The 22,245-nt window shown below is 43.0% G+C and overlaps 1 protein-coding gene across 4 annotated transcripts in view; it reads right to left on the minus strand.

The window, feature by feature from the left end:
• Positions 1-5,781: 5,781 nt before the first annotated feature.
• DUSP16 (dual specificity phosphatase 16) overlaps positions 5,782-22,245 on the minus strand; it is a 98,253-nt gene continuing 81,789 nt past the window's right edge. For all 4 annotated transcript variants that reach the window (XM_005290082.5, XM_005290086.5, XM_065570330.1 and 1 more), the window contains 3 exons: positions 18,829-18,988; positions 16,530-16,653; positions 5,782-10,086 (listed from right to left, as the gene is read on the minus strand). In XM_005290082.5, the coding sequence (XP_005290139.2) occupies positions 8,907-10,086; positions 16,530-16,653; positions 18,829-18,988 (1,464 nt within the window). In that variant the 3' untranslated portion in view covers positions 5,782-8,906. The remainder of the gene's footprint in view (positions 10,087-16,529; positions 16,654-18,828; positions 18,989-22,245) is intronic.

Raw genomic sequence — 22,245 nt, forward strand, 5'->3', positions numbered from 1 at the left:
CTGGAGCTGGCCCTGTTGGAAGTGAGACATAGGACAAAGTTCAACATTGTGTTGCTTCAGCCACCAGAGAAGTGCCGGCGTGTGGCTCCTTATAATTTTAAATGTTTGATTTAAAAAAAAATTAAAATCATTTTGAGGGGGATTAGATCGACAAATGATGATTAGTGAGTTTATCCTTCCACTAAGAAAAATAGTTCCTAACTGGAGGAGAAAAGAGCGGGGGAAGGTTATAAACAATGTTTAAAGAAATAGGGAAAAATACTGAGTGTTTTCATTTCTCTTTTCTCTTTCCATTTGGAAGGTTCCCTGGTCGAGTTGGGTCCCCTGTCCAGCCCTCCAGAAGCCAGGAAGCCTTTCAGCAGCAGTTTGTCCCAACAGGCACCTGTAGCTCCCGCTCTAACAGCCATTCAGTATTCCAATTTTAGTTAAAGTAGCACAGAGGTAAAAGGGGGTAGAGGGCAGAAAGGGAAGCCTGGCACTGTTGGGTTGGAGGGTGCCCCATTTTTGCCTCCCATCTTCCACAGTCTGCCTCAGATTTTGCACCCTCAATCATTCTGCCCCTCCTCTCTTCAGTTTAACATAAAGGGCATAAGATCATTCAGTAATAGTCACAGTTGTGGGATGGGTAGGTGAATGTGTCAGCAGCGACCGGTTTACAGCTTTGAATGAGCCATCTGATGCCATACTCTAATTTCTGTTCAATCTGTCTGCCCCTTACTAGCGTGTGGTCATCTGGTACAGGTAGGGGTATCTAGTATAGCTTTGGGAGTGAAAAAGTCTGGATGGGACATTATTATAGAACTGTATTGGGGAAGAGAGGAAGGGTGGCTTAATGCTTAGGGTGCTAGCCCAAGGTTCAATTTTCTGCTACACACACACTTCCTGTGTGATGTTGGGCAAGTCACTTATTCTCTCTGTGCCTCAGGTCCCCATCTGTAAAATGGGGATAATGACAGAGGTGCTGTGAGGATAACTATGTTAAATATTGTGAGGTGCTCAGGTACAATAGTAATGGAGGCCATAGGAGTAGCTAAGATAGGGGATGGCCATGTTCTACCATAACCTAACTGTGCACTGGGATGGTGAGACTTGTGGTGTAGATGCAGTCCTGCCCCACCAACACTTTAGTGCCACTTCAGTGGTTTATGTTGTTAGGTCTATCTATATACCTATCTCATAGAGCTGGAAGGGACCCTGAAAGGTCATCAAGTCCAGCCCCCTGCCTTCACTAGCAGGACCAAGTACTGATTTTGCTCCAGATCCCTAAGTGGCCCTCTCAAGGATTGAACTCACAACCCTGGGTTTAGCAGGCCAATGCTCAAATCACTGAGCTATCCCTCCCCCCCTTATTGAGTGAGGTTGATTGTCCAGCAGTTTATTTAACGCTGTATGAAAGTTGTGTGTGTTTGTTTACTAAATGCAACTTCCTCCAGTGCTAGGCAGCAGGAGGATTTCTCACGCTGGGCTGTTGTCTAAGGACATTTTCAAATCGCTCTAGCCAAGGAGACAACCTTGACTTGAAATATTTATTCTGTTTGGCACTGCTTAGGTTTTATTAATAAATGAAGGATGTGTGATTCATGCTGGAACCTCCTCTGTGGTGACTTCTTCGGGGGGTGGGAGAAACTTCTTATCTTTAGAAGTACTGTCCAGTTCCTGTGTGTTATCCTGTGGGTGGAGGTCTTTAACCCTGTTCTGTGTTTTCTGACGCATATCATTTGAAGGTAATCATCTCATTCTGAAAAATGCTTGGAGTTCAGCTTTGGGGTAATCCTGTATTGATTCAGCCAGCAGCAGTCTAAGCTACAGGAGAGTGCTCTAAGAGTTCATTAATTACACTAGGTCTGTATTACCTTTTCACACATGCACTATTCGTTTGACAATAGGTTTTCTGCATGATAATTTCTAGCTTCAAAATACAGCAGTGGGCCTCTAGCCTGTTAAGCAGGAGGGTTGACCATTGACCCCTGGCATTTGCTACCATAAGCATAGCGTTAAACACACCATCAGTACAGTAGTAGCCATCTCCTGATGTAATAGTGTGTTACTGGGCAATGGGTTTAGTGTCATACATTTAGGATGGAATTGTGCGTAGCAGGAGGACTTGAAACATCTGCTGGGCTGGGACCCAGAGGGAAGCCTCCCTAAAATCCTGTTGCTGCCTGCCACACTCCTGTAACAGAATTGTTAAAGTTCTTTCACTGGGTCTCTCTTCTGCTGGGGTGGTGGGGGGAGATAGGATTGTTCAAGGGGAAACAAGGAATTCAGGGGTGGGGAAATGCAGGCTGCACCTCCCTTACCAACCCATAACAGTAATCAGCCAGCTGGAAGACCAAGGGCTAAAAGGAAAAAGTGAGTGAGTTTGCCTGCAACCACTGGGCTTGGGATAGGAAAACAGTGAACAGTGCAAAAACTCCCCTTTGTGCTGGGGTTTTGAACAGTACAAATATTTGTTAAACCAATTTGTATTTTAAGTGATTGTGGGATGTTACCACAGCTGTAGTCCAGGTGTCTGGAACTCCTACTTTCTCACAGGAGTCTGTCACTGTACCCCAGTTGTGACCTGGAATGGCCATCTCTTAAGGTATAGAGTTAGGGTCCATTTCTTGAACTGAGAGCCACTCAGGCAGTAAGTCCCCTGTACCCACAGAGACTCAGCACTGTTCAGGGCACTACGTGTGGGGTAGGCATGTGTTTGCATGGAGTCAGTTGCAGGTTTGAGGCCTTAATTTTTTCTCCATGCCAGTTCAGTCTTTGACCTCTTTACTCTGGCAGTGTCAAAGTAGTGACTTAATCAAAAGCTCTGTTGCCATAATCTGTAGTACCATAGTCAGAGCTTTACCTCTGGCAGTTCCCAAACAGTAGGTGGAACTACATGTTCAAAAATATAACATAAATGACTAATTGTCAGCACCTCCCTCTAATAGGACAACTCTATAATCTTTGTCTCTTTTGCAGCAGTTGATAAGCCTAATTACACTCCAGCTTTTTAAAAAGGCAGCACTTTATGGGAAAGGGTGAACCTACTGAATGCTAGAAATATAAACAGAAAAGAAAAAGGGGGCTAACAGCTGTCCTTAATCGTCTGGCAGTATAAACTGTAATGGCAGATTTGTTTCTAGAAACTCTAATAAGTCTTACGTATGACAATTCCACCTGGAAGACCTGAATTCCAGTTGAACTTCACGTAATACTCTAGAGGGGTAGGTTGCCAGGAACTCAGTTGTCTAATAAGGATAACGATGAGCAGAATTCTTTTGGGCTTCAAAACAAATTGTGTTGTGGGAAGGGTGTTTAGTGTGATCACCACAGTATTACAACAATGGGATTTTTTTACCTCAGGAGGAAGTTAAAGGTTAAAAACAAAGGCAAGGGAGTTTTTGCTCAGCTTTAATGTGAGAGAGAGTCAGGAGCTCCTAGCAAGAACTCTGATTTTCAGAACTGTTCAGCCATGGTCTAACTCTGCTCCTACTGAAGACAGTGGCCATAGAGTTAGGCCAACACTGAGTGCTTTTGAAACCACCACTCCTTGGTGATTTTTCATAAACAGAACAAGCACCGATCAAATCAGGTTGTGTGGTTGCTGTGTTCATAACTAGCAGCAGATTGTTCCACAGCCCTTCACTACTTACAGCAAGTTACAGTTTTGACAGATGAACACTCTGCACGCACACTTTGGGAAGCTTGAACTATCTGGAAAAATGTCTCTATAGAACTGTTACTTACTGGTCTCTTAATACCAATAAAGTAAAGCATTTCAAATTTGTTAAGTTCCTTACACTCAACAGCACAACACTGCCTTTTTCTGCATTATGGAGTTCTCTTGTTTTATGATTGGAGAAGTAGAGCAAGTTGTCCACTAGAATCTGGACTGAACAACCCAGGTCTGAAACTTGGCCTTGATATGAAGCTAAAGCCATGTCTACACAGCAACTAGACAGCCAGGGCTCGGGCTGCAGGAATATTTCAGTGCTGTGTAGACTTCCAGGCTTGGATTGGAGCCTGGGCTCCAGCGCCCTGAGGGTCTCAGAGCTTGGGCTCTAGCCTGAGCCTGGAAACCTACACAGCAATGAAACAGCCCCATGTTTTTCTTTGCTGTGTAGAGAGAGGTTCCACAGGTGAAAAGGCAGTGCATTTAATCAGTAGGCTACCAGACCCCTGAAATAGTAGGAGGCAGATTTGAGAATGTAGTTAGAACTGGCTTGTGGCAACATGCAAGCTGCTGATGCAGCTGACCAAGTTTTGGTGAGTCCAACTGTATTTCATCTCCTTCCCTTCTGCCAGAGAGGGCTTGGGGGCTCTTGTTGCAGTGCTCTGATGGCACCAGCATGGAGCACAGGAGGGTGGGTGTGGGGAGAGGAGTACAGTAAATCATGCAAAGGCTGGGTGGTGTATGCAGAGTGGGTGTGAGGAACAATTGGAAGATAAGCAGACTCATTTTGAAACTACTCTTGTTCCTTTTAAGGTCTATTTCTCAAGGAGAACTCAAGTGCAAAATGTTCTATTTAAATCAGAACTTGACTTGCTGGGGGCAGAGTGAAGTTGAGTGAGAGCAGACACTGCAAGGAGGTTTTCAAAATGTGCATTTTTCTTCATAAGAACATGAAGCAGTTTAGATGAGATGTCACTCTTGCCCTATTTTTTTTCTGTATTGGATTCAAGCATTTATTTAGCACTGGCAGTTTGTTTTCAGAAAGCCAGCACAAAGTAAGATTGCTAGTTAGATGGTGCTACTACCTCCTAGGGAAGGGGAAATACAGAAACTTTACCCTTTCCCTTTTAATATTGTAAACAGAACTTTAAAAAAAAAAAGACACTGCTGAATTTTGGGTGGATAGTTAGGATGATTTTAATAAGCTGGTAAGCAAGGGTTTATAGGAGTCATTATAGCCTCTGGTGGTATCACCCTTGACTCAGGGGTGCTGGAACAATTTGTATAGTGAAGATGCTGAGAGCCATTGAACCAAACTGTAAACCCTGTATATGATGGAAACTACTTCAAGACAGGGGGTGCAGCAGCACCAATGCCTTGACCAGCTGGTAGGTTGACATCTCAGCCAAAGAAACAGCCTCATCTCATCCTCAGTTCAGTACTGTAAGAGCTTACACGCTTTTCCCAGAAAAGAATGCAGCACACTTACTGTATAACTGCTACCACTTAGTCTCAAAGGTGAGGCCAGGCTGGCAAGTCCACTGTCCCCTCATGTGTCACTCCCCCTCAGCAGCAAGGCGGCACTGTGTGCGCACACCTGCACATGCAGCATCAGTCAAAGCAGTTATCCGTCATGCTAAACAAACTAGGGGAAGGGCAGCACGAGAGCATAGCACATGAGGCACTCCCCCGGCCCCTAGGTAATTTAAACAGTGAAATAGTTGCTGCAAGACCAGTAGCACAGCTGTTCTACAAAGCCTCAGTATATCCACTTGGGAAACTGGATTATTGCCTTGTAAAGCAAGTACCACCAGGCATTTGTGTTTAACAATAACAGACAGTTTAAAAGGTTAACACAAGGATACAACAGCTGTTGCTGTTCTAATGGGTAGAGAGTGTGTGGCAACAGGCAAGAACACCAAACGATTATTGAAGATGTAGAATCACTACTGACTGCTAGGTGTGACTAAGCTCAGTTAAAGTTAAACAAAAGTTACCCATTCTGTAATTAATAAGTAGATGACCAGAAGCAGCCGTTGGGAAAGATCCAGCCTCCTGGTTGTTGTATGCAGACAGGTAAGTGCATGCTCTGCAGCTGACTGCAAAAAGTCTCACAGCCATTCTATAGAAACAGGTACCACTTCTGATTTTATTTCATCATAACATACAAGTAATGCTCATGACACATCAAGATGAGAAACTCATCTTTGAACCATTTAAACAGCTTGCCATACACCAAAGAACATTATATTCAGATTAAACATTTACACACTTCTCCCACCAGCCTCCATCTCACTTTCCAAACTTCTTAAACCCATTTTCTAGCATCTCTCAGGTACAGGATACGAGTACAGAAATGAGATAAGGAGATACCACTACTAGACAGGCTCAAGGCTTCTTTCTCCCATGGTGGTGTGCTCAACAGCCCAATCCCATAGACTGCTGATCCTGCAGCCATCACTTAACTGTTAATTCGAGGATGTTTGGAATTATGAGGAGTTGCAATGAGACCAGATTTCAGTTGCCAAGAAAGAGGGTTAAAAAAAAAAAAAAAAAAAAAAAATCTCCTAGCAGAAGCCTGGAAGATCTCAGCTTTGTTTCTGCTGGCTGGGATGTCTTTAAAATACTTTCCAAACCCCCTTCCTGTGAAATATTTGATTTCAACTGTTACTTAAAGTGGTTGTAACTGAAATCTGGTTTACATGAGATCTCATAAATGGATCACATGTATCCTGTATATTACACACATTGTGTGTTTATATGCTGAACATCACTTTCACTTGCTATATAAAACAAGTGGCAGTATGGGTAGTGATTAGCCAAAACCTGATATGCTTTACAATGTGGTATCAACCTACATGCTTACCCAAACTACCCTCCCTTCCTGCATTTCATACACACATAACAAACACAGTCTATGGATTCAACCATTCCAGTTGCAGTCTGTGTGTCTTGCACTCTTTAGGATCAAGTTAATCAACTCTGTAGCTTTCTCTCAGTGCTAGTTTAAAAAAAGTCCATCACAGGACATTTAAGTCACATCCTAGCCACAAACAAAACAAAAAAAAGACACAATCCTGTCCATTTCTCAATATAGTAAAACCTGAGATTTGAGTCACCAACTAGCTACTCTTAAAGAACAAAAACAAGCTGCTGACTTGAACTAGGGCTTCAGTGACTACCAGATCTTAACTGACAAAACCTCAGCCAACTGCTTTAAAAAGCAGTTAATCATTTAAAAGTATTTTATATTTTCAGCTGCCTGCACTGAAACTGTACAAACAGTGGGTCCGACACATCTCCCCCTCCCCTACACCTACTGCAGGCCACTGTAGGGATCTGAGAATTTTCACACTGTGATCTTTGTCACAACCCTGGACTGAACGACGAAGCATGTTAGACCCCTGCGTATCATTTGTTGTTTTAATACCATAATCCTCTAACAAGGCATATAAAGTGGCCTGGGGAAGTGGCAGCCAGAGTACCACAAGAATATCAGGCTGGAGAGAGAAAGCCGCTGGTTCTCTCCCTCTCAGAATAAATAAAAATAAAATAAATGAACAAGCCCTATCCCGGTCTCCTCTGGCAGCAAGGAAATGACAAGATCTTCCCTAGCAGGAATCTCCAATAGGTAGTTAAGGCTCTAAAACAGGTACTGGCCAGCAATAACAACAAATCCAGCAGTGGCAGGATTTACAACTCTTGCCATCAGCAAAACTATGTTGTATTAGCATAGAAGCCCTACAGTGGGGATAGAGACAGAACCTCAATGGTCAGATTCTCAGGTTAGCTTAGAACATGTCATGGGAAAGTCTTATCTCCAGCACTTGGTCTTGATTTTTCTTTTTAAATCTTATTTCTTTAACTGCCATCTTCTACCCCCAACCCAGGAAGGATAATAATGTGGAACCCCTTCTGTCCCTCTTGAATGATTGAGGCTTGATCTTAACAGGCTGCTCCACTTGTCATCTGAAGTTAGTGGGTCTGACAAAGTTTGAGGATTAAAGAAGGGATGTGTACATGCCTAGGTATGTGCAAATCCTCAAGATTTGGGCAAGGATGTGGAAACAATTTTTTTTTTTTTTTTTAAAGGTGGGAAGTAGAGACTAAGCCTTTCCCTTTTGGGAAAAGGGAAAAAGCACGGATGGGGCAATTCTCACACTGTTACTACATTTCTAGAGGACAAATCCAAGGCTCCTACCAATTTTCTTTTAAAAAACAAAACAAAACAAAAAAACTGCTCTCTCCTCACCAATTAATTTTCAGTAGACAAAGGGATGGTGCTACTTGCACCCAGTCACTTATCTCTTGCACGTAGCCCTAAATATTATCCACCATTCATGCTACCAGCATTCAGTTCTTCCTTTAGTATCAGGTTTAGAGGTGACAGATCCACACCTCAAAAGCCAACTTCATAATCACACACTAAAAAACCCTGTCTGGTTTTGTATTTAAATGAACTGAGGACTGAGCACATTTGAGAAGATTAAATTTTACCACTGGTCTCTAAGCCAACTGAGGAACTTGTGCGTAGACAGCTTTAATCAGTCTCACTGTGTGGCCAGTCATCTATCCACACTGCTTGCAAACTGACTACCAGAGAGTGGGTAGCCATGAAAGCTTTATTTATCTTTTGAGGTATGATTTTGCTCTAAAGCAGCTTTCTGGCAAGTCACCTCAAACCTGTCCATTAGAATGATAGTTACATCAATATTTACATTGTCTGAGCTTTGTTTTTAGCCCAGCCCTGCTGTGATCAGTCGCCACTTGTTTGGATTCATAACTAGTCTCTGTCCTTAAGGAAAAGGATCTCTCTCCAGAAGTCGGCTCAGTCTCAGGGCTAAGGTGCACTGTTGATTTCGGGGGGAAGGGAGGATTTGAAGAGGGGCGCTAGAATTCGTTTTTGTGATTTTTAGTAATGTGTGTCAGTGGAACCAGGGAGATGGCCTGTCAGTCACTAAGAAAGCTTCGTTTAAAGGATGTGCAATTTGTCACATATAATTGCTTCATCTGTTAGGGAAAACTTCTGAAACATCTGGCCTTCCACCTTAAGTGGGAGGGGGAGAAAAAACAAAAAAACAAAAATACAGCAGCTCTCCCCCATGCACATATTAGTTTGTCATGTCTGGTATAAATCTATTCATTGCCTTCACACTGAAGCCCCAGTTTTTAAAATAATTTCAGATTTACAGGGAATTGTTTTAAACAACGGGAAAAATAAGCCAGCTACAGCGTCACAATTGTCTGCCATTTCTCAGGATACCTCAATGATTTCCATGCTGCCCGAAAAGCTAGACTGGCTGCCCACTTTCCCCAGTTCCTCTCGGGATCGGTTTTCTGACATGATGCTCTCCCCAAATTCCATCTGGCAGCTTCTTCGCTTAAACTGCTTTTCAAAGGAGCTTTCCTCGTGCCAGCTGCGCCTTGAATCACCTCTGTCACTCTGCTTCTGCCTCCTGCGCACAGCGCCGGCCTGGTCACAGCCAGTGGGCAACTGGCTGCAGCTGTAAGCAGAGTAAGTGGCGCTGCTCCCGTAGATTGCAGAAGCAGAATAGAAGTGTGAGGATTCCGTAGCAAAATACCAGCTGTTGGTAAGGGATGTGGTGGATGTCTGAGGAGCTAAAATGTCAGAGTGCCAGCCTTTGAGGCCCAGCCCAGCAGCAGACTTTCCCACATGTTGCTGACTGGTGGAAAGACCAAACAGGAAGTTTGTTCTGTAGTTGTCTTCCATGCTCCCACTCCGATGCAGCGGGTACAACAGTGACCTTTGAATTGTGCTGCCGCTGCCGGTTCTCCCCATGTGCTGCCGCTTGCTCTGGCTGTCCAGCTGCCAGGCGTTTTGAGGTTTCTCAGGAGGATTTGCCTCCTCTTTATCGGGGCTGGTCTCTGGCGTCTGTTCTGAAACTTCCTGGACAGGGGAGAACTGACACAGCTTGTTGCCACCATCTAGAATACTACAAACATTCAACTGCTTTAGAGTGTCCTCTGACGCTGCAAACCCCTGCACCGCTGCAGTCACACAGCTGCTGCTTGCTGAGTAGGATACGGATTTGATATCCAAAGAAAATGAGCGCTTCAGTCTGTTGCTATCTTCTACCTTGTCAGAGGACACATGGAGTCCATTTATGCCCTGTACCAGCGGGCTATCCTCGAATGCTGACAAGTGCGAGCATGGCAGACTTCCAGAGTCCATTGGCTTCTGCTCCACCGGCTCGGAGGTAGAGTTAGTGCCAAGCTGATTAGTGGAGAGGCCACTGCTCTGTCCACTTTCGGGGACCAGTCCATGCTCACTGCTTTTTTCCAAATGCAAACGTTTCAGCTTGCTAATTGGTCCAGGCTGCCCAGTCTGGTTCTTAAGCTTCTTCTCAAAATCCAGAAGCTGGCCCAGGAAATTGAAGTTGGGAGAAATTGTTGCCCTTTTTTCTTTCACAAATCTAAAGAGAAAATGCAAGAATTATTTAAAACCCTACTGTTTAAAATGTGAGTAATATTCCCACTCAGAGTATGAGGCTTACAGTCTTTGGGGTGTCTTGATTCTTAAGATATTTGGAATCAGGTTCAAAGAAGCACCACTAATGGATGCATGGGAAAGGCAGGGAGAGCAATGAATTGAACGACTCAAACGTAAGCAACTAGACAACCCAACATATTCTCTCTCCTTTTTACAGTTTACACAGCTCTTCTTAAAGAAGAGGGGGAAAAAGGTGCCTTTATTTTTGCTTCCTCACTATATATAAAGAAAACCTAACAGGGGTTTGGGGTTATTCTGTGCAAGTTTTTACTTCAGATTCTCTGGTTCTGGATAACCTGTTTTGCTGGATTTTTTTTAAGAGCCTCTCAGACCTTCTTCATATATTAAAGAAAAAAGAGTTCTTCATTCTTTCCCCCCTCTTCTTCGTAGATCACCTTTAACTCTCTCATTATTTTAAATTAGTTTATCTTGCTAATATTAGCATTTTCTGACCTTCTCTCTATCCTGTTTTTATCTTCTTGTAGGCAGGGTCAGCCTGTTCTGCAATACCTTGGGCCTAATTTGTGCAACAAGGACCACTGGCTTCTATGATGCATCAGTCTTTCTATCTTCAGCCAACTGAAAATTAATTGACTATTATATCATTTGATTAATTAAATATTAAAATGCAACACAGTTGGGTTATGTCAACATTTCAGAATTTTTCAGAAATAGATTCCCCCCCCAGTTCCTTGGCTGGCAATTTTGTAAAAATTTGCTTCGTGCCTGTTCAGTAAAGCACTGAAACAACTCCTTACATCCTATTGAAATCAATGGAATTTATATACATGCTTAAATTTAAGCATCCAGTATTGAACCAGATGAACTTAAAATATATAAAGTTAAGAAAGTACATTTGCTAAATTAGAATCCAAAAGTAAACAGAGGTACAATATTGAAGTTTTGGCAAACACTTCCTCTGAAGTTATATACAGTTACTTCTTGACAACTTGTTTGATTTGCATTGTAGCCCATGAATACTACCGGTTCTTTACAGGCTCTAAAAAAGTTACCATTGTCAATGTACGTGCCAACATAGGAGTCCAACCCCACCCTCCTACCCTTGTGTTTTCATTCCTGGAATTACACAAGTAACAAAATGGCAGGAGCAATCACAAAAAGCCAGTATAATTGGGAGTGGCAGCAAATGCATCTGTCCCTGTGATCATGTATTTGGGTGGGAGGAGAAAATATAAAAACCCACCAGGGAAAGGCAAAAATCTGGAAGTCTAGGAAATGGGGTGAGGAAGAGTATTAAAAGAGGAGCAAAAACCATCAAGATACAGACTAACACGGCTGCTACTCTGAACTCTAGAAGAAAGTCATTTTCTCTTACACACATGCACATGTGGAAAAGTAAAACACTCAAAATATACTACGATATTAAAAAAAGCTAAACACAAAAAAGTCTCCACAAGAAACTGTTCCAGTCAGACTAAAACAGAAAAATCCATATAACTAAGTTATAGAACCATGAAATAAAAACTACAAAAACACAAAAGATTCCTTTTTTTGTTTGGTCTGTTTTGCACTAGCCACCGCTACCAGTCATGGAGAGGACCTGGAACTTTTTGATTACAATGTATGCGAACCCTTTCAGTGCTAATCCTGTGACTAGTGGCAAAATAAAATAATAATAATAATAATAATTTGAATTGGAAGATCAGACAACAAGCATAAAATGGCAGCTGACACTACCACCCTCACACATGCATCCACATTATTCTCTGGCAGCTGGGAGAAATGGTACATCCTGCAGACAATTCTCCAGCTCAGAATCTCCTGAGCAAGGAACTTCATTCTAATGTGCTCAGGAATTGAGTAATTTATTTCATACCATCTTTGTTCTAATTGTTTTCCTCTCTGCTGGTTGCCCTGGTTGGATTAACCCAGTAGCTTCTTTCCATCATGTTGGCACTTCTGCCCTGTGTGCTGCTAGAGGCCCCCAAAGCTGTTTTTAAAGGGACACTATAAGGAAAATGTAGTAGCTCTGCAAACATACAAGACAACATGCCAGTTTGGGGTTTTACAAGCATGTTAATTGTTTCTTTAATCAAACAAAATGGATTGATTTTAGTCATTTTTGATGTTTCTCCTTATACGGTAGTCAGATGTACAAAATTAACTAGAGAAAATGCTTTGATCCTTCACTTGGATTTTACTTGTAACAAATGTAAATCTAAGGTTTCAGACAAGTTATTTTATAGTTGTTTATCTTCTACTTTTCACTAATTCAGAAAATGAAATATGCCCTTTGTAGATTTTCATTTTTAAAAGCTTTGCACCAAAACAACGCTAAACAACTGCTTAAAAAAAAAAAAAAGTCCTTTACCACAACTTTGCACAGAAGTTGTGGACTTGATTGACAGCGACATGCGAGAATTCATTGCAAAAGTTTGAAGAAACACTCCTTCAATTGACTGCGATTGCTTCTAGCCAATGAGAAATCTCATTAGAAAAGGTTAGACTTCTGTCATGCATACAGCTCCAGTTTCATTTCTCCCAATGTTGCCAATCTAAAGCGATTGTAACACAGAATCTCAGTCTGCCTTGTGAAACAGGTAATCACTGCACATAAACCATGTATTTTTCGTCTCTGTCCTGTCTAATTCCTAGTTTGTTCGTCAACATCCCATATTTACGCCACTTTCTCCATATCTAATGGAAGTTCCTTTGCATTAGTAGGTTCCTAACTAGTTCTGAGGAGATGCAGTGTTCAGATCTTGCATGATACATCTCCCAATTCTGTAAAGAGCAGCCTTTAAAAACCTAGAGTTTCTATCCCCCCTCTAATGAAATATTGGTTAGATCCAGAAGAAATTCTGCCACTCAAATAGAAGTTACTCACAGGCAGATTTTCAAATCCCTTTCTTCCCATCACAGCGACACCTGTAGTAATTTGCAAGGTATGTTTACCAGCTCAGCAGCAGCTGTTCAAAATTATGTTCTTGGGAGCTTACAGTGCACATTACAGATAACCACGTACTCAGAAGCGAACAAAAAGAAAGCCAGGTTGGCTTTCTGCGCCATTGAGAACAACAAAATGTTTGTCAAATGAAGTACAAAAATGGTGGTAACAAGCCTGTGTTCAACCTTCCCAAAGCATTCACAGTCAAACTAGATTCCAAACTTGCCGACTCATGTGAAACAGAGCTCAATTCTTGTACAAAATTCTTGGCTGCCCAAAAAATGGTCACTTCAAAAGATTTTCAGAATGATCACTGACGGACTTCAATGGCAACAAATGATTCATCTTTCAGTTTACTTAATTCCTAGAAGACCTTCACTACAGCCATTTGTGATCATCATCCAATACCACCGGTAAATCATTAGATTCAATCTAGCATTTTAAAAAGTGCACACACTATATAAACAACATTTGCTATTCTGGTTTCTCTCCTCTCTCTTTGTGGCTTATATTGGCACAGACTACTAGATGGTGGCCTATATGTGGTCTCATCTGCGTATTCTATTTCTTCCTAGCTATTACTATTATTTTACATTCTACCCCTTACCTACAGAGCAGAGGCCAAGACTATATTCTGCAGTTGGGAGCTAACTGCCACACACCCATATGAATGGGTGGGGGAACTTGATGGGGCCAGTGGTGAAAGGGGGACAGTCCCAGTAGCAAGAGACGGAGACACTCACCAAATATATGGAGATATACTTATCTCATAGAACTGGAAGGGACCTGAAAGGTCATCAGATCCAGCCCCCTGCCTTCACTAGCAGGACCAAGTACTGATTTTGCCCCAGATTCCTAAGTGGCCCCTCAAGGATTGAACTCACAACCCTGGGTTTAGCAGGCCAATGCTCAAACCACCAAGCTATCCCTCCCCCTTGAAGGGACAATAGGTAGCTTCTCCTCCTGGGGTCTCTGGCACCCATTGGCCAGCTGGGGGAGAAAGGTGCTGATTGGCCACCATTCCCCAGCTCTCAGGATTTAGCTCAGCACAGGGGCCACGTGGAGCCTCTTTTGGCTGCATTTCAGCAGCTCACCCTACCCACCCGAAGTAGAAATGGGAACCTGGTCTGACAGATGCTGATAGACTAAACAGGGTCTAGGTGATCAGGAAGGTATTTGCTCTCTTGTGGACAAAGTGGCAGAGGACCAGGGAATTTTTTGCCTTCTTTGTGGCCCCTTCAAGCCACAGTGGGTTAAATAGCAATATGCTTAGTACCTAACCGAGGTAGAGTTTATTTGTTGCAACTTGAGGCCCATTTCCAGTGCAGTTAAGAGAATAAAATGAATGGTTCCTGTCTGTCCCCCGCTGCATTCCTTTTCCCCCCTCTCCTTTCTGTTTGTCTTGTGTGGCCGCCCCTCCTGGCCAACTAAAGTCACAGCCCTATTCATAGGAATGGCTTGTACAGACTAATTGGAGCCATTGCTCTGCCTAGGGAGGGGGCTTCTTGCTTCTTTGTTTGGTTCTTTTGTTCAGACCCGGGCTCGGTGTGGGGGACGCTGCCCAGAAATGCAAGACCTGAAGTGGCCAACTAATTAAGCATATGAGTCATACCTGTGGCTCAGAACATGTCCAGGCATGCCTATGCTTACCTGCAGCCTTTCCCTGCCGTCTCTCCTCCCCTGTATCAAGAGGAGCCAATCAAAAGTACTGGTGGGAAACTGCCTGAGTTTGCCTTTAAAGCCGGACATTTTCTGATCAGACCTCGGAGAAGGTCCTTGCTTTGCCACCTGGTCTGATCAGCTAGGGGTCTTTGGGGGGCCCTCTCCCCGCTCTCACTTGTTTTTGAGCATACCCCCGTTTTTAAACTCCCCTCCCATGAACAACAAATTTGTGCCTGGAGATCTCCTGATTATTGTAAGCGAATAGAGTCCTCTCTCCATCCTCCGATGCTACTGCCGTTCCTGTCTCTGTGCTTGCTGCTGTCCTGGGGATTGGTAAGAACTCCCTCTTGCAAACTTCCCCTGTCCTAGCTGCTGGCCTTGTTTCCCCAGCAGACAGACCCAAGCTAATTCCTTGGTCTGTATCTGTAATCTGTTTCTTGCTCCGCAGCGCCTTTGCTGCTGGAAATAAGCCCGTGCTGCTGCTAGGCTGTGCCTTCCTGGACTGCCGGTTTGCAGCCACCCCACGTTAACACCCCCCTCCCCCCGAGCTTGCCCGTGTCTCCCCCCGAGCTCCCCAGTCACTCGTTGCAGTCTCTCTGTTTAAGCTCGCAGCCTGTCTGCTTTCTGTGTCTCCCTGAGTTTAAATCTACCTCTGCAGCGCCTCTGCCTTTGGTCTCTGCTCCACCACGTGCTCCTCTTCCCCCATCCCCCAACCTCACTCCTTTACCACTGCCTTTCTCTCTCTCTCTCTTTTAATCCCTTCCCCCACATGCTCACCCCGCTCCTGCTGCTGCCAAACCTCAATTGTATTACTGAAGTCTAGCATAAAATCCCATTGGTTACCTTTTTTCTCTCTAACACACCTCACATTTTACATTTACACCACTGTGACATATTTTTACCTAGAGTTGTTGGTTATTTAACACATTTTACCCATAACTGTTAGTTGGTTAGATGCTGCTGTGACACACCCTTTACATAGGAACTGTTAGCTACCTGTTACAGTTGGTAACCAATTAACACTGAAGTATAAATGTATTGGACCCCACTGTATTGTACCCCACTATTGAAACCCCTTATCCTATTTACTAAAAGAAACCCCTCCCCAATTGTCTACCTTAACAAACCCTGTACCCCCACTATTGAATTTTCCCTGTTTTTGCATTTTCTTAATAAAGAAGATTTTGCACCCCACCAGTGCAGTAGTTGTCCACCAAGATCCCCTACCTGCTGGCAGGGTCAGTTCCCACAAGTAAAATACCTGGAATTTTGGTGGTGGGCTTTGGGCTCATGTGATAGGTCAGACCTTGTGGCCCTCGCGGACGGAAGTCCCTAGCCTGTTGCAGCCTCTGTCCCCCTTGTAGGGGGGGGTAGGGAAGCTAGGACTCAGAGCAGGGGGTAGGAGGGGTCAGCTGAAGAAAGCCACCCCACGTTATGAGTTATATGGTAAGAAGCCCTGTAATCCCCACACTGGAACTAATTAAATGCCTGGTATAGGAGAGTATGGATGATGGCTGGGTAGTGCCCCTCCTGTATTAAAATTTAATAAAAGTTGCAGCCTGCTGCTTCATTCCATGTATGTGTCTGTCCTCATTTTGCTGCTGTGTCCACATCAATGTTAGGTTTTTACTTCCTACAAAACAACGGCAGGTGAGTCTGTAGGAAGTCCATACTTAAAGCAAGGGTAACTTCAGGCATTCTTGGATGAAGAGGAAAGAGTACATGATGAAATAATGTTTATAAGTTTCAAGCTGACAAGCACAAAAGCTCATTTAAAAGGAAAAGTCTATCCTTACCTGTAGGCTTCATCAAGGGACATATCCATTCTCTTCATGATGTATGCAATTGCAATTGTGGCGGAGCGGGAGATCCCCGCTAAACAGTGCACTAAAACTCGCCCATTTGAGGCTTTTGCTTTCTCTGTACAACAAAAAGAAAAATTCAAGAAGTGTCACTGTCAATGGCACAGGGTGATGAAATATTTAAAAGCTCCCTGTTAAAATGATAGAACTTTAAAGTTCACTCTTTATTACAGATCCCATGGAAGCTTCAAGCAGAAATCAGTGTTATGACTGATGCATTCTCTTTCATTCATGTACCCATGTTGATCTGTTCTTGTATTAAGAATATTACTGTATACTTACAGCATTACAGAAACCATCTCACGATACACTAAATAATAATCCTGACAAGGACTCAGTGGGAGGGATTTGTTCCCATTTTATATATGAATAAAATGCAACACAAATTAAATGATTTGACTAAGTTCACGTGGTGGGTCAGTGTCAAAGCTGAGAGCAGGACCTGAAAGTGCAGCTCTCTTGGCTTCCTCCCTCTTGCTCTAAACACAATACTCTCTCCCTAAAAAAAAAAAATCTGATGGAGCAGTAACTTTGCTGTCCTGCACCCGATGAACTCAATGGGAGCTTAATCATTAATGTGTTGGAAAGTTCAAGCTCTTCATGCAGATTTTTAAGGAAACCTGTAACATTTACACACCCACACCCACCCCTTTGTTTTGGATCAGGGAGGAGATGATACAAGAGAAGGGAAAAAGAGTAGCTCAAAACTTTTATCTTTCCATTTCCTCTGAAGCCAAAATTTACATTTATACTGAACTCATACTTAAAGCAATGATTTAAAAATTTTAGTTACATCACATGGTATGTGACCGGGGGGAATTCTATGATCTAGGCTAAGACATATGCAAAAGGTAAGTCAATGTCAACTGTCCTTTTAATCTGTGCTGGAGAATGAAAACCTTACAATGCTGTTGCTAAGTCACTATAAAATTGTTTATTTGTTAAAAGCCTTCTGTCCAATTGTACAGAAAATCTGTGGTTAAGTTTCTTAGCTTTTGGATAAGCTTATTTTTACAAAAATCCTAAATCTGAAGCCAGATTTGACCCTTTAAGAAAGATTATGGCAGAGTTCTTTGTTCACACATGACATTTATGTAATGCTACATATGTGTTCAGCAGGACTCTGCAATTGGCGCTTAACTCTACTTCCCTTTTTATGGCACTGCTATGGTATGTGCTGATGCTCCTACTGCTTCCAGGACCTTAAAAATCCCCTCTACAAATTGTCAGCAGATTTCTTAACTGTTAGTGTGATGTAGAGAGGCAGGCTGTTTCCTAGCCAACAGAGAGACCATGTAGGTAGGGTACAGCATTACTTATTCCAAAGATTACCAGCTAATGAACGTTTTCTGATGGCAGAATGGTTGCATATATTTATATATTTTAAACATACATGCACACTTACATTTATACATGTAATTTTGTTCCTGTATGTGGCATTGCCTTTTATGCTGATAAATGCAATTGAACTACACCTCTACCCTGATATAACGCGACCCCATATAACACAAATTCTGATATAACGCGGTAAAGCAGTGCTCCGGGGGGGCGGGGCTGCGCACTCCGGCGGATCAAAGCAAGTTTGATATAACGCAGTTTCACCGATAACGCGGTAAGATTTTTTGGCTCCCGAGGACAGCGTTATATCGGGGTACAGGTGTACTTTAAAACCCAACAACGTTTCAACGTAACTGTAACCACTCAGAAGAAAGTCTTCAGTGTCAACTCCACAAAAACATCTAGTCAGTGTGTAGCACTGCTCTTTCCCCTCACCCCCACCAAAAATAAGCAAAATGTCAGAATGAACAAAATGTCAAGAATGAACAAAAATAATGAAAATATTATTGTGCTATTATATAAAGTTGATGGTGCCTGAATAGCATGTTCAGATCTACTCTTCTATCTCAAAATAAGTAGAGCAGCAATGAAAGGGGTTCACAGATAGGCAAGAACATAATTAGAGACAGAGAGACCTGAGTTGGAGCAGAAGTTGATGGTTTGGGACTGCTGAGTTTAGATGTATGGGTAGGGTTACAAGAGTGGTATATAAAATGACAATTGCAATATGGAAGGTAGATCAGGTGCTTCCGTTTACTTTCTCATCATAAAAGACAATGAGACACTTAGCAAAAAAACAAAAACAAAAAACCCAAAGAATTAAAATGGATAAAAACGCTTTAAAAAAAAATACATGGTATAATTAGCATAGAGCTATTATATCTCATCTTCTTACCAATAAAATCAACTGATTTGTCTAACCAAGGCAAAATTTTCTCGCAGAAGCTGTCATTCACAGGAACTCTCAAGAAATGAGACTCTGGGATAAAGTCAGGCTTTGGACAGGTATTGCTTGCATTTAATACATAACCAATAGCATTCTGCTGCATCAGCTCCTATAAGAGACAAAGATCAAGAGTGAAAAAAATACAGCCCTATCTCTGGCAGGTAAAAATTAAGCATATAAAAGTAATCCTGAGCCTACTTGGAGTGTTACTTAACTGGAAGCTAGATCAGAATTCCTATTTGCATAATTCTAACTATATGTTGGACATAAGAACGGCCATACTGGGTCAGACCAAAGGTCCATCTAGCCTAGTATCCTGTCTACCGACAGTGGCCAATGCCAGGTGCTTCAGAGGGATTTAGCAGAACAGACAATCATCAAGTGATCCATCTTCTGTCGCCCATTCTCAGCTTCTGGCAAACTTCTATGTGGCGGATTATCTTGATAAAAACAATCTGATCAAGACACTTAAATGGATGTAATGATTACATACTCATAAGGGAAGACTTACAAAAAATAGAAGAGGGGAAACCCCTCCCCCAATCTAAAGTGTAAAGCGTTATTAATAGGAGAGATGGAATTCGCTGCCACTTTTGTTAAAATATGTTTGGTGGCAACAGAACTGGCACTCCCAACATGTCCAGTATTAACTGGCTTACTTACCACATATGTAGTTCTGGGTTACCTGTCAAAGAATAAAGTTACCCTCTCAGTGAGGGCATAAGAGGGGTCAATGAAAAGTGTGAAATTAATCTGATAGCTCCCATATTGCTAATACAATAGAAGAATGATTCCTAAAATGCATGTAACTTATTAGCAATTCCAATTTGTTGTTGTTGCAGTCAATATTCTCTGCATTTTTGCACGTATAATGGCTAAGGCTATGTTTATGTCATGGAGATGTGGAAGTCACGGAATCGGATTTCTATAGAGATCTCTGACATTTTCTGCTTCAGCCCCAGGAACTGTCAACCAGCAGGGCCCTGACAGGGTTGCAGTGACAGGGGCCCCCCTGCAAGCTTCCAGCGACAGGTGACAAACTCCTGAGGGGGCCCTCCTCGGGGTTCCAGCCACAGGCAACAGCCTCGTGCAGGGGGAGGAGGAGACCTTGAGTGAGTGGCTGGCGGTGTCCCGTTCTCTTTGGGAAATCTAGTGACCCTGCAGCTCCAGCTGCCGTGGCGGGGGGACGGGGGGGAGGCTGCAGTTTCCAGCTGCCGCAGGCAGAGGGGGAACCCCAGAGCTCCCAACCACCCTGGTGGTGGGAGAAACCATGGAGCTGCAGCAGGAAAAGTCACAGACAGGTCACGGCTTCAGTGAATTTTTGTTTATTGCCTGTGACCTGTCCATGACTAATTAAAATAGCCATGACAAAATCTTAGCCTTAATAATGGCAAGTGTAAACATCCCTGCTAAAACGAACACTTTAACCACCTCCCCAATTGGCAAGGATATCCCTGGAGTTGTATGAAGGTAGGTTCTGCATATAAATCAGTCTACCCTGGTTAGTGAAGAGCTAAAGGTCCTGATCTGGAATACATTTTCCCAACATCTGTCAGAATCGGGGCTTTCATTCTAGCTTCCTGGCTCTGCCACAGACTTCTTTTGTGAGCTTGGGCAAGTCACTCACAGCTAGATCCACAATGGGACTTATGCACCCAAGTCCAACATTTAGGCAGCACGGAGATCCTCAAACCTCCCATTCAGCTGCTGCCTAACCCTATAGGCACTTAAAGTCCCCATGCACCTATGTTTCTGCTGGTGGGCCTGTGCAAACCTGCCTAAATCCTGATGCTGCTGAGCTGCTTGGTGCTCTAGCTCATGACTAAACCCCATGGGATTTCAAAGTAGGCCATCCCCCACCTCTCTCACCTGCAGGGCCCAATCAGGCATGCTCTGAGCCTGCCTACCAACTGAATTGGGCCCTAAACCAAAGACATCTGACACGTGACCAGATTTGGGGAAAGGTGTGTGTGTGGGGGGGGGGGGTGGGTGTCAGAGAGGGAAAGAGTATGTGTGTGAAGAGCTCACCTTATTCCAACAGAATTGTCGGGAGGTTAGAGGTGCAAGAGAGTTTGAGCTAAAGAGGAAGTCTTCCCCCATTTTGGCTTGCTGTACTCAGTGGGTAAAATTCAGCCTAAAACATGAGTTATAAGTGGGGCTTCGGGACTTGTGAAAGCTCTCCGCTGCTGGGTGAATATTCTCCAAAGAACAGTGATGGAGCAGCATGCTTATAAGCGCATTCAAACCCTTCCAGCTGGGATTTTCAAAAGGACCCTAGGGGAATTAGGCACCGAGCTTCTACTGAAATTCAGGTCTAGGCATACACCTCCTTAATAGTCCTCTGTTTGGGAAAATGCAATAGTAAAGGCAGATATTTTGTGTGTGTGTGTGTGTGTGTGTGTGTGTGTGTGTGTGTGTGTGTGTGTGTGTGTGTGTGTGAGAGAGAGAGAAAAATTAATTGTTGCACAGCTTTATATGTGTTTAAAAATAATTGATACAGCTGTCACATTAAGGCTGCGATTTACATGTAAGCACACTCAGTAAGAAAAATGTTGGTCTAGCAATTTAAATATTTTTAAAATATACAGTTTACAGCAATTCGTGCCCCCACCCCTCCATTACTGTATCTTCCCAAACAGCTGGCTCCTAAGATGTCTGCAGACTTGATCTTTTGTCCATTAAATTCATTTCTCCCTTTTCCTGTTTGCATACCCAGTTCTATTTTTAAAAAAGAAATCAGTTTGGCAGTAGTAAACTTGTGGGTTTGTGTGTGTGTGTTTGTATTTTTTGGCACAGTATAAGGATATAACTTCTTAGGGATTAAACAGAACACAAACACATATTTGGCAAGTTGCACACTTTAACTATTGATCATACAACGCTCTTTACTACTATATTTGAGAATCTTGTATAGCCAGGGACCTAGAGAAATGTGAGGAATACAGCACAATGTTTCCAACAGGGAGCATTTATAAATGTTTCCTCCACAAGAGTCAATAAATAGTTTGCTTAAAACACACACAGAAAAGTCATTTGTCCTCTGAAGAGTTACTGTGCCAAATCTGGAAGTTAATTCAGTCATTCCAACATGAAACAGGCATTTTAGTCCTGATGTGAGTGCCAAGTTCAATGCTACCCTAACCAGGGAGTTGCTACCAACACCACCACAGGAGTTCAATTCACAGCACATTGTCTCTCTCCTCCCCACCCCCATCACAGATCAAGCCCCAATTCTAATTTCTCTCCATCACACATAGGCTCTGCAACCTCCTCCCCAATCCTGCTTCCCACACATCTTCTACAGCACCACTCTGCAACATGCTCCCCCACTCCCCACTATACCCATTCAGCTATCACATATTGAGA

The sequence above is a fragment of the Chrysemys picta genome, chromosome 1, assembly GCF_011386835.1.
Source record: "Chrysemys picta bellii isolate R12L10 chromosome 1, ASM1138683v2, whole genome shotgun sequence".
Lineage (NCBI taxonomy): Eukaryota > Metazoa > Chordata > Testudines > Emydidae > Chrysemys > Chrysemys picta.